Here is a 12,827-nt window from a genome sequence, read left to right as displayed (position 1 = left end):
CAGCTAACATGTTTTTTGGCTATGGCTAGGGTTGTTAGTGGGTGAAGTTTGAGGCACATCTTTGTCTCATATGGTTATTAACCCCACAGCTATACATTTAGCAGTTTATAAAAAGCTTTGGGAAATCTTTATTTATTTCAAGCATCCAGATTTTTCTGCATCTTCTGCAACTATGAGAAGATATAGGAGACAAGAAGGAATATTAAAATCAAATATTTGAATAAAAGACCACACAAAAGAAGGAAAAGCTTCTTTTAATAGTTGAAATTTAAGTGAATTTACACGTTTTTGTTAAAACTGTAAGGGGAAAGACATGGTCTAGTAAGAAAAGATGGTCAGTGGAAATCACTAAAATGTGTAACCTACCAATTTGTTTACTTATTTTCTGTTTTCTTATGAGATCTTTTTACTTACGTGAATAGAAAACTTTTGTAAACTCTTTCCTAAGTTTATTCTCTAATTTCATTGTTCCCTGTGAAGTCTTAAGTTTCTAACTAGAAATTTTTCCTACCATGAGGGTTTCTAATAATGTAACCCCCAAAGGTGGGAGAGAGTATTACACTTAGAAATGAAATGTGAATGTATTTATTTAGAAATACAGTATTTAAAATTAAATACATATTTTCTTAAATTTGGTCTTGGGTATGGCTTAGAAAAAACTGGAACAGCTACTCATCAAATACCCTCCTGAAGAAGTAGAATCTCGACGGTGGCAGAAGATAGCAGATGAATTGGGCAACAGGACAGCAAAACAGGTAATTGAGGAGATGACTACAGATTGCTGGCATGCTTTTGGTAGTTTTTTAATAAAGGAGAATAATGCTGACATTGGGCGATCTGCCATAACACTTTCAGCTACAGAGTGCTGTAGTATGTTTTTTGTTTTTTTTTTTTTTTAAATTGTATATATTTTTGTTGATTTCAGAAACAAGTAACTTGAGATACTTCTGCTTTGGATCATTACGAAATATTAAAAAATGAACATATAATGGACTTAGTTTCTCTTGAATGCTTACTAAGTATACTAATTGTAAACTTTTTGGTTATACTGTGCAAACAGATTTGTTTCATTGCCTTAGTATTCCCTGGTTGTCTTTCTAAAAATGTATCTTGCAGTTTACTCCTTCATATTCCCATCTATATTAATAGATGTGTTTTTATACTACAGACGCAAGTGTTCATAAGTTGAAATATGTGTTTAGCTTTAGAATCAAATTTAAATTTACTTGAATAATTTTTGTTTGGCCTAGATTTTAAAATATATGTGTATTTGGTGACAGTTTATTGTTATTTTTAGATTCTTGATGAGTATTGAATTCTTAGCATTCATTAGATACTCATGTACGTTTTAATTTTTAAAAACAACTCAGGTATTGTACGTCATCTCATTGTGTTAAGAGACTTGTCATGTTTCTTTAGGTTGCCAGCCGAGTACAGAAGTATTTCATAAAGCTAACGAAAGCTGGCATTCCAGTACCAGGCAGAACACCAAACTTATATATATACTCCAAAAAGGTAAAAGAAAATACATGAAAGTAAACTGTAGATTAAATTTATTAAAGAATGACTATGTAAAAATGTACACATTTGACAGAATAGTGTTGCTGTATTTTAAAACTTCTGTTCATTCTAAGCATTTCCTTATATTGTGCATAAATGCAGGGTAAGGACTCCATTATTGCTACTCAGTGAAATTCTGTGAGCTTTAATGATTCTCCATTATTTTCTTAGGAGTAATATGAATGAGTGCTACTTGAAAGATTTTAGATTCAAAATATGTTAGAAAGGGCTTTGTGAGGGTAAAGTTTTTAGGATATTTGATTATTTAATAAATACAATCAATTTCTGTTTTGTAGATAATGCTATATAAATCCAAGAATAGAAAGGTTTATTATATTCTAAAGCCAGGCACAGTGGTGTGCACCTGTTGCCCCAGCTACTTGGGAGGCTGGGGCACGAGGAACACTTGAGGCCAGGAGTTCGAGTCCAACTTAGGCAACATAGAGAGGTCCTATGTCTTTAAAAAAATAAAATATTTTATTTAATCCTTACTACAATTCTTGAAGTATAAATAGTCTTATCATCTTCACTTTACTGACATAATATTAATAGCTGTTATATTGAGGGTCTCTGAGCCAGACTCTACTGTTCTAAAACCTTTTATTAGATAAGGAAACTGGGCCCTCGGGTATGTTGAGTGAATTATCTGGTCACTTAGCTGCTAAGTCTGGGAACCACTGATTCTCTCTCATTCTGGTGCCACGCTTTTTCTACTATTCTCTGTTGCCTTCTACGGTGGAGAAGCTACTGTTTCTTTCCCAAACAGGACACTACATTAAAATGTAGCCAGTTTCGGCCTGGCACGGTGGCCTGTAATCCCAGCACTATGGGAGGCCGAGTTCAGTAGATCACGAGGTCAGGACTGGTCTGACCAATATGGTGAAACCCCATCTCTACTAAGAATACAAAAATTAGCCGGGCATGGTGGCACACACCTGCAGTCCCAGCTACCCGGGAGGCTGAGGCAAAAGAATCGTTTGAATGTGGGAGGTGGAGGTTGTAGTGAGCTGAGATTGCGTCACTGCACTTCAGCATTGGTGACAGAGGGAGATTCTGTTTCAAAAAAAAAAAAAAAAAAAAAAAAAGGCCAGTTTCTTGTAATAGCAAAAAATAAAGACACCTAATTGGCTGTTTTAAGTTTCCTTAGTAAGTTATCCTGGTACTTTCCCCTCCCCACCACTGCCATCTTTCTCGTAAAGAGAAGCTAAGAGTATATCTAGTGCTGTTACCCTTCCATACTGAAGCTATTTAATGTAATTTTACATTAAGAATATTGTCTATACAGTTTCATGTTTTACACATTAAAAAAAAATTTTTTTAACCAAGCTTTGGAAGCTTGTTTTAATTTGCCAATTGTTTTAAATGTTTTGGATTTCCCACCAAATATAGCATAACCTGTGTTAGATATGTAGAGTTCATCCTATAACTGTGGAATATCGGAACCTTACGTTAATCAGTGTTTAATGTAAGAGTTCTAATTTTCATGGTTAATTTCTAAGCTAACGTTATAGATGGGTTATAACCATATGTTTTCATAGTTAACACTGGATAATGATAACAAAAGGAATACTGGAGAAACCTACATGTGTTTTTTTCCCTTAGGTGTACTTTATTTTGGCTGTGAAGATCTAGTACAGCTATATTTACAATGATTGCTTGCCATGGTTAAAGTTTAAATTTGGAAGCAGGTGAAATGATGGTTCTCCGTGTAGCTGAGGGTGTTCTTTGTGACTGTGCTATTGATCAAGACAGGCAGGCAGCATAGTGGTAGAAAGTGAGAATTTGGGCACCACACAGGCCTAGTTTATAATCCTTGTTCTACCACTGTCTAGCTGCAACACACTGAACAAGAAACCTAACTTCCCTGTCCTCAGTTTTCTCATCTTTAAATTAGAGATGATGATAACTACTTTATAGGAATGTTGTAAGGATTAAATGACATTAGCATAGAGCAAACTTGTCCAACCCATGGGCCACATACCACCTGTAGCCCAGAACAGCTTTGAATGTGGCCCAGGACAGATTGATAAACTTTCTTAAAACATTACAATAGTTTCTTCTTTTTTTTTTAGTGTTAGTGTATTTTATGTGTGGCCCAAGACAATTCTTCTTCTAATGTAGCCCAGGGAAGCCAAAGATTGGACACCCCTGGCATAGAATAAGCAGTCAATCAATGTTAGATAAGTATTTTCAGATATTCATAATGTTATAGATATTTTCCTTTTATTGGGTAGTTTTATTCCTGGCATAGGCCACTTCATCCTCTCTGATCTTCTATAAGATGATCATAAGAGTTCAGTGCAGCCAGCATTTGACTGCCAAGAGTATGATAAATGCTGGGGATACAAATATAAGCTAGATACTGAGCATGTGGTTCATTTTACCATTGTTGGAGTATTTCCCCTACATTTAAAAGAAATTTTTTTAAGGCTAGTTATGCTTAAAATTAAACACAGAAAGCATAGAGAAAGCAACAACATAAGAGTATGCTAAAGGATAGAGTGAAATTCTTCTGATAGACTTGTTGGAAGTAACATTTGTATTTTTTATATTTCTGATTCTTGTAATGATTTTTCACTGTCCCAATTAAAAATTTGTTTTCTTATTTAGTCTTCAACAAGCAGACGACAGCACCCTCTTAATAAGCATCTCTTTAAGCCTTCCACTTTCATGACTTCCCATGAACCACCAGTGTATATGGATGAAGATGATGACCGATCTTGTTTTCATAGCCACATGAGCACTGCTGTTGAAGATGCATCAGTAAGTTACCTATTTAGTTATTATACACATCAAGGTATAGAAGAGAGTAGGATTTTCTAATTATTCCACTCTTCAGAGAATGTTGGTTTCTTTTAATGAACAAGTCACATGTATAGTTTTTAAGTAATGTGCTTTTGTGAGGAAAATTTCAAACATATACAAAAATAGAATAGTATAATGAACCTTAACAATTATCAACCTGAGGCTACCTTATTTTAATCTCTACTCCCTCCCTACCCACCTCAACTCTGCTCTGGATTATTTGGGAGCAAGTCCCAGATACTACACAACATAATTTTCATATTTATAAAAGGTAATTTATTATATAGTGAAATGTATAGTCACCGTTCATTATTTTTTTTCTAATTTGTTATTCAGGTTTGGATCCAAATAAAGCCCATAAGCCACAATAGGTTCATTCTCCCTCTTTCACTTTCCTTTTTTCCCCTCTCACAATGTTTTTGTTGAAGAACTGGTTCATTTGTCCTGTAGAATTTTCTAGTATGGATTTTATTGATTACATCTTCTTCTTGTCATTTAATCTGTTCCTCTGTTTTCTGAACTTCCTGTAAATTCATAGTAGGTCAAGAGCATTGATGAGATTCAGATGTATTTGTTTGTTAGGGTGGGCAGGACTACTTCAAGTTTACTTTTGTCAGCCTGGTTGTCTCTTTTTTTGGCATAACAGCCACTGATCATTGCCTAGATCGATTAATTCATTAGATGTTACAGAATAGTGATTATGCTATCATTTTTTTATTTACTTGATGGACTATTTTATAAAGTAATCCCCCTGCCCCCCAGTCAACTATTTGGTTACTCTGAGGTACATATAGAAAAGGTAGGATAATTGCTCGATTCTCCCTTTATTTTCTTTTTCTTTTTCTTTTTTTTAGACAAAGTCTCGCTCTGTCGCCCAGGCTGGAGTGCAGTGGTGCAGCCTCTGCCTTCCAGGTTCAAATGATTCTCCTGCCTCAGCCTCCTGAGTAGCTGAGACTACAGGCGTGTGCCACCATGCCCAGCTAATTTTTGTATTTTCAGTAGAGGCTGAGGTTCACCATGTTGGCCAGGATGGTCTCGATCTCCTGACCTCGTGATCCGCCTGCCTCGGCCTCCCAAAGTGCTGAGATTATAGGCATGAGCTACCATGCCTGACCTATTTTCTGGTTTTTAAAATAATGAGTTCATTTTGTCATATCCTTCAAAGATGACCAATGAGGTTTAAAAATTTTTTTGTATTCTTATAAACTATTGGCCATAAATGTATTTAATGTAGTTCAATTCATTGATGTTACTGCCTTTGTTAGTGTTCAAACTGGCCCATTTTTGGTTAGTTGTAGCCTCTTTAAGTTGGCTTCTAAGTTCTTTTGATAAGACTCTAATAGTGTTTAATAGCTTCTTTAATACCCGTTTTAACAAGGAAAATCCAGGCTTACCTTGTATATTTCCTGCCTCAGACCCAGAGTCAGTCCTTCTTTTTACTGGGAAATGGTATTTAGAGACTATATCTTGACTGTAGTAATGTTACTTGCTGCTGGGTTCACCATTGTTTCTAGGCCTGTTAATGGACAGAGCTGGGAAATATGATACATTTTTATTTTATTTAAGGATGAAAGACATCATTAAGTTCATATTTTAATTTCAAATTCAATTTAAGAACTCTAGGACTTTTATCTACCCTAATTGATGTTAAATATGTATCTCCTTTCTCCAGGTTAAAAGTCACAGTTCTCACTTCCTTTGTCTCACACTGCTCAGAACAATCTCAGAATATATTAATAACCAACACTACTATTAATACGGTTCCTGAAAACAGTTTGTTTTTCAGTTCTTTATTTTGTCTTTTATATATATATATCCCTCTACAGAAGTAAAGTCAAATTGGTTTTTAAATTATCTTGGAATAAATAATTCCTCTCAGTTGTTGCCATGGTTGGATATTAATTCACTTTATTTACCTTACATATATAGGGATTTCTTTTTGTTGCTGTTAATATTTTTTATTATTTTACTATTCCTGAAATTATTTTCTCAATATTTAACCGGATTCTGATTCCTTGACTAAAGGACATAAAGATTACCCTATATCTTCCTTAATACTCTGATTATATAGAATTGGAAAAGTATATTTTAATGAAAAGTTATCAAATAAAAAGTAAGCTCCTTTGTTCTATAGCTAGATTAATCAAATACTGATTGTATACTGATATCAAACCACCTTAATAACTGTATTCATAAAAATTTTTTAATTTCCTTTTAAACCTGTCTTTTGAAAAATGACTATCTGCTGTGTCTTAAACATTAGCATTTATGTATAATTTCATACTTTGTGATGATTAGATTTGTACATCTGAGAAATGTTTATTTAAATTTACTATTAGGCTTTGCTAGGGGTTAGATACATAGTTATGAACAAAATATGTCTGATCTTTGTGCTCATAAATTGTAGTCTTGTGGGAGAAGATAAATGTGTAATCACATCAGTAAATCACACATTTAAAAAAGTGCCTCAGACTTTTTTGTGGCTCATGCCTGTAATCCCAGCACTTTGGGAGGCTGAGGCGGGCAGATCTCCTGAGGTCGGGAGTTCAAGACCAGCCTGGCCAACATGGTAAAACTTTGTCTCTACTAAAAAAAAAAAAAAAAAAAAGCCGGGCATGGTGGTGCGTGCCTGTAATCTCAGCTACTCAGGAGGCTGAGGCGGGAGAATTGCCTGAACCTGGGAGGTGGAGGTTGCCAGGAGCTGGGATTGCGGCTCTGCACTCCAGTCTGGGCAACAGGAACAAAAGCTCCATCTCCAAAAAAATAAATTAAAAAGTACTTCAAAGGAAAAATAGATGCTAACGTAATTATTTAAGAGGTACTTAATTTAGATTGAGAGTTTCAGGGGAAGACCTGAGAGGGTGACAGTGAAGATGGTACTTGAAGTATGGATAAAAATTGGCCAGATGAGGAGTGGTGGTGGAGTACTTAAAAGAAGTACAGTTTGGCTCGGCGTGGTGGCTCACAACTGTAGTCCTAGTACCGTTGGAAGCTGAGGCAGGAGGATCACTTGAGCCTTAGAGTTCAGGACCAGCCTGGGCAACATATCGAGACCCCCATCTCTACAAAAAAGGAAAAAGAAAAAATTATTAGCCTGGCATGGTGGTGCATTCCTGAAGTCCCATCTACTCAAGAGGCTGAGATGGGAGGATTACTTGAGCCTGGAAGATTGGGCCTGCAGTGAACCTGGATGATGCCACTGCATTCCAGCCTGGGCGACAGAGGGAGACTCTGTCTTAAAAAAAAAAACAAAAACAAAAAGGCCAGGCACGGTGTCTCATACCTGTCATCCCAGCACTTTGGGAGGCTGAGGCGGGCAGATCATGAGGTCAAGTGTTGGAGACCAACCTGGCCAACATGGTGAAACTCCGTCTCTACTAAAAATTCAAAAATTAGCTGGGCATGGTGGCGCATGCTTGTAGTCCCAGCTACTTGGGAGGCTGAGGCAGGAGGATCGCTTGAACCCAGGAGGCAGAGGTTTGCAGTGAGCCGAGATCGTGCCACTGCACTCCAGCCTGGGAGACAGAGTGAGATTCCGTCTCAAAAAACAAAACAAAACAAAAAAACCCAAAACCCTCAGAAAAACCCACAAAAAAACAAAACCTAAAAGTACAGTTTGACAAATTGGCAAAATACAGTACAGTGGATTGGATTTGATGTAATTTTTGTTGTTGTTGAGTTTATTTATTTATTTAAAAATGAGTGCCAGTTGAAATTATTCTGATCACTTTAAAATAGCTACTCAAAATGTATATTTATGAAGCATCTTGTGGAAAAATTTATAGATTTTAGTTTCTCTTTTCAAAAAGCAATAGCCAGAACAATTATTTATATGTTATTTACTCTGTGGCTTCAAAATCTGTATACAGTTTTAGCTCCATTTGATATTAGTCCCCTTTAAGTAAGTTTAAAGTGATTATGATTAGGAAATCTATGAGGTTTAAAAAATTTTTTGTTTTAATTATGGTAAAATACACATAACATGAAATTTACCATCCTCACCATTTTTATAGTATAGAGTTCAGCAGTGCTACGTACAGTCACATTATTGTGCAGCCAGTCTCCAGAGCTCTCAGCTTACCTGACTCAAACTCTGTACCTATTAAACATCTCCCCAACACCCCTCTTTCTAGCCTCTGGCAATCATTATTCTGCTTTCTGTATCTATAAATTTGACTACTCTGCATTCCTCAAATAAGTGGAAGCATACAGTATTTGTCCTTTTGTGACTGGCTTGTTTCACCCAGCATATGCTCTTCAGGGTTCATCCATTTTGTAGCATGTATCACAATTTCCTTTTTAAGGCTGCATTATATTCCATTGTATGCCACATTTTTATCCATTCATTTGTTGATGGATACTTGGGTTGCTTCCGCATTTTGGCTATTGTGAATAATGCTACTGTGGACATGGGTATACAAATATCCTGCTTTCAGTTCTTTTGGGAAGTAGAATTGCTAGATTGTATAGTAATTTTATGTTAAACTTTTTGAGGAACCACCATATACTGTTTTCCATAGGAGCTGTACCATTTACATTCTCACCAGCAGTGCACAAGGATTCCAGTTTATTTACATCCTTGCCAACATCGGTTATTTTTTGTTTTCTTTTTTTAGTAGTAGCCACCTACTAGGTGTGAGGTGATTTAACTTTTCTTAACCTTAGCCTTGCTGATCACATGTAATCATATCCTTAGCATTTAAATGCAAATTTAAAAATTAAAAGTGTTTACACTCTTTGCATTTGCAAAATACCTGAATTAAGTAAATTTCATTGTGACATTTCTTACTATATTATCTAATTATTTGGGTCACTTATTTATTAGTGTATAGCATTACTTATGTTGTCTTTCTCAGTGGTGACACAGGATAGTAATAATCATCTAACATCTTTAGTTGACAAGAATTTGAAATGGATAGTGGGGACAGGCGCAGTGGCTTGTGCTGTAATCCCAGCAATAGTGAGGCCTAGAGGAACAAATCGCTTGAGCCCAGAAGTTCGATACCAGCCTGAGCAACATGACGAAACCCATTTCTACACACACACACACACACACACACACACACACACACACACACAAATTAGCCAGGCTTGGTGGTGTGCACCTGTCATCCCAGCTACTCAGGAGGCTGAGGTGGGAGAATCGCTTGAGCTTTGGAGGTTAAGGTTGCAGGGAACCCCACCATTGCACTCCAGTCTGGGTGACAGAAACCCTCTCTCAAAACAAAAACAAAACAAAGCAAAAAAAAACAGGAAAAAGTGGGAGATAGATCGATGAAGTGTGAAATTGTAAAGAATCTTTTACTCAGCTGAAGACTTTGGACTTGATGCTGTAAATAGTCAGGAAACCATTGGGAACTTTTAAGTAATAGTAGGGGCAAAGGAGGGGGTGGATACTAGAGGACCGATTTGAGAGAGATTGTAGAAGATATTAAGAAATGACAGGATTTGTTACATTCGATATAAAATGGAGTGAAAAACTGAGGATAACACTTAGATTTCTGACTTGGGCTGCTTTGTGTAAGCTTTTGTTTTCTTGATGTAAAATAACATAGCACTTAATACCTAATGTAGCAGGAGGAATGGGTGGGGTAGGGCTTGTCTGGTCCAGGATTGGGAATTTACAGAACATAGATCAGAGAATTGTGGATGCTTTTAGGAAATTAGTGAGCATGGGATCAGTCATGAGTAGCAAAGGAAAGAAATGGATTCTGGGTGGCAGAGCACAAATGAATTGGGAGAATAGGAAGCAGAATAGTGATTAGAAATTTCAATGAGGTTAAAAAAAAAGCTGATTATTTGGGGTGAGAATATGAGAGAAGTAGGAATAACAGTGGAGGTAGGAAATCTCAGCTTAATAATTTGGATGTAAAATACTTAGAGTTGAAGGCAAGGTCCAAGGTATGGCTGTTGGAATGGGAGACTCTGAGAAGGAATGAAGATGAAGATCATTTCAGTAGAATCAGTCTAAGATTAGAGGCCAGAAATAGCGAGTTGGGCATCTGTGATAATCTTGAAGTTGTCTAGGATGATGAACCACAGTGTTGTCAGCAATTTTAAATAGACGAATTTTGCATGTTAACATTTTTGAGTAGAAAACTGCTGTCAATTGGGAGGTGGGGGATGGTCCTGAACATATGTATCTAAAAGTTCGGAATCATAAATAGACTTTATACCTTGAAGACCAGTTTATTAAGGGATACTTCAATTTAATATATTATTTTTAAATTTTGAGACGGAGTCTCGCTCTGTCTCCCAGGCTGGAGTGCAGTGGCATAGTCTTGGCTCACTGCAACCTCAGCCTCCCAGGTACAAGCAATTCTCCTGCCTCAGCTTCCTGAGTAGCTGGGATTATAGGCGCGTGCCACCATGCCCAGCTAATTTTTGTATTTTTAGTAGAGACGGGCTTTTGCCATGTTGGCCAGGCTGGTCTTGAACTCCTGACCTAAAGTGGTCTGCCCACCTCGGCCTCCCAAAGTGCTGGGATTATAGGCGTGAGCCACTGCACCTAGCCTGCTTAATTCATTTATATAGTTTTTACTGTTTATTTCTTTTACAGTCTATTGTAAATAGTCATCTTTGTAACTCAGTTCATCCTGTTGAGTAAGAGAGAAGTGTTCTACTTTGATCATTGGGAGTACAGAGCAAAAAACAAGAGCAGAGATTGGTTTGTTTATTATTGAGAAAGTGTCATGTTTACAGGAGCAAATGTAAGAATCTGTTAGATTGGAGAAGAGAAACTTCCTTAAATGAGGGAGAAGTAGATTACAGGTCACTCAGGTAACCGTGAAAATGTAAAGATGGGATTGAGTTTGCAATAGTGTGTAACAGAGGTGAGAATCATGGCCGTGCTTCCCTTTTACCTGCATTGAAGTAGTCTGCTACAATTCAGAATTACTATTGTGTTTAAAGAAAAGTCCTCCAAAAGCATTAGTGGAAAATACTGCTAATAGCAGCACTAATTTTCTATGAGTACTAAAAGGTATTTTAAAAATGAAAAATATCAGTAGAAAAATATTCTGTATCAGTATTTCTTACCCTTAATTCATTTTCATTACCAAACCAACATTTTTATTTTGTTTTTTTTGATAGGATGACGAAAGTATTCCTATCATGTATAGGAATTTACCTGAATATAAAGAACTATTACAGTTTAAAAAGTTAAAGAAGCAGAAACTTCAGCAAATGCAAGCTGAAAGTGGATTTGTGCAACATGTGGGCTTTAAGGTAAGTTCTACTTAATTTTAGTATTCATTTAATTTTATTTTTTTATTTATTTAGAGACAGAGTCTTGCTTTGTTGCCCAGGCTAGAGTGCAGTGGCATGATCTCAGCTCACCGCAACCTCTGCCTCCTGGGTTCAAGCGATTCTCATGCCTCAGCCATCCAAGTAGCTGGGATTACAGGTGTGCGCCACTACGCCCAGCTAATTTTTGTATTTTTAGTAGAGATGGGGTTTCACCATGTTGGCCAGGCTGGAGTATTCATTTAATTTAAAAGGGTGATAAGAGTTAAAGTGGTTTCTGTAGTGTTAAACTCCAGAATTGCTAAGCATGTAGGAAAAAAGTTTATCTTTTATCCCATTCATTTATACAAAGTAGTGGTGCCATCGTTCCTGATGTGAAGAGTGTATTATTTACTAGAGTGAAGACAAACATACAGGTAGCTATCAATTGAGGTAAAATGTGAGGCGCTTTTATTTAGCTGTTTCTCTTTTTGTTGCTGTTGTCCATGGATCAGAAATGGGGTTTTTTTCCCCTTTCTGATTGAGAGGCTAATAGAAATACATATACTTATTCCGCAGAATTTTGTAATACACATTATGTTCCAGGCACTTTGCTAAGTGCTAGAGATTCAGCAGTAAACAAGACAGACTCAGTTCTTGCCCTTATGTTGTTTTCATTCTCATAAGGTATTTAGAGAAGTTAAACAAAATAGTTGAGTGTGGCTGGAGTACATACTAGAGAGTAGTTAGAGGCTGCTTGTACCGCCTTGGAAATTTTGCCAAGGAACTCACACTATCCTGAGGTTGTGGGGGAACCATTGAATGATTTTAAGCAGAAAGTAACATGAAATTTATGTTTTGAAAAGATCATTCTAGTTACTTAAACTATTGGGGGTGATGATCTTTAGGAAAGCAGTGGGTTTGAAACTGACCAGCTTTTCCCCTCATCATTTTGGCCATAGTATGGAAACTTAATTAGAGGAAGGCAAGACTAGAGTCAAGGAAACCGGTTAGAGATTCTTTTGATAATTTAGACAAAAGATGAGGGTGTCCTGAACTTGACTGGTGGCCATGGAAATAAAGATTGGCAAGCTTGAGAAGCCTTTAGGCATTAGAATTGACTTGGTTGGACTGGAGGAAGTAATAATGAGACCATAAACTTGGTGGTGTTGGTGGGTAGACAGGAAAGTATTGATGTGTGCTGTGACTGGTAAACCAAATTGAAAACAAAGTTGTAC

At 36.6% G+C, this 12,827-nt stretch overlaps 1 protein-coding gene across 6 annotated transcripts in view; it reads left to right on the top strand.

Annotated features, from left to right (window-relative positions):
* The window catches only part of ZZZ3 (zinc finger ZZ-type containing 3), a 122,629-nt gene that overhangs the window by 105,006 nt on the left and 4,796 nt on the right, over positions 1 to 12,827 (top strand). For all 6 annotated transcript variants that reach the window (XM_017962693.2, XM_009211291.3, XM_017962692.2 and 3 more), the window contains 4 exons: positions 654 to 755; positions 1,420 to 1,515; positions 4,171 to 4,323; positions 11,458 to 11,592. In XM_017962693.2, coding sequence (XP_017818182.1) covers positions 654 to 755; positions 1,420 to 1,515; positions 4,171 to 4,323; positions 11,458 to 11,592 — 486 coding nt within the window. The remainder of the gene's footprint in view (positions 1 to 653; positions 756 to 1,419; positions 1,516 to 4,170; positions 4,324 to 11,457; positions 11,593 to 12,827) is intronic.

The sequence above is a fragment of the Papio anubis genome, chromosome 1 (genome assembly GCF_008728515.1).
Source record: "Papio anubis isolate 15944 chromosome 1, Panubis1.0, whole genome shotgun sequence".
Taxonomy (NCBI): Eukaryota; Metazoa; Chordata; class Mammalia; order Primates; family Cercopithecidae; genus Papio; species Papio anubis.
This window is presented reverse-complemented; position numbering and strand designations above follow the sequence as displayed.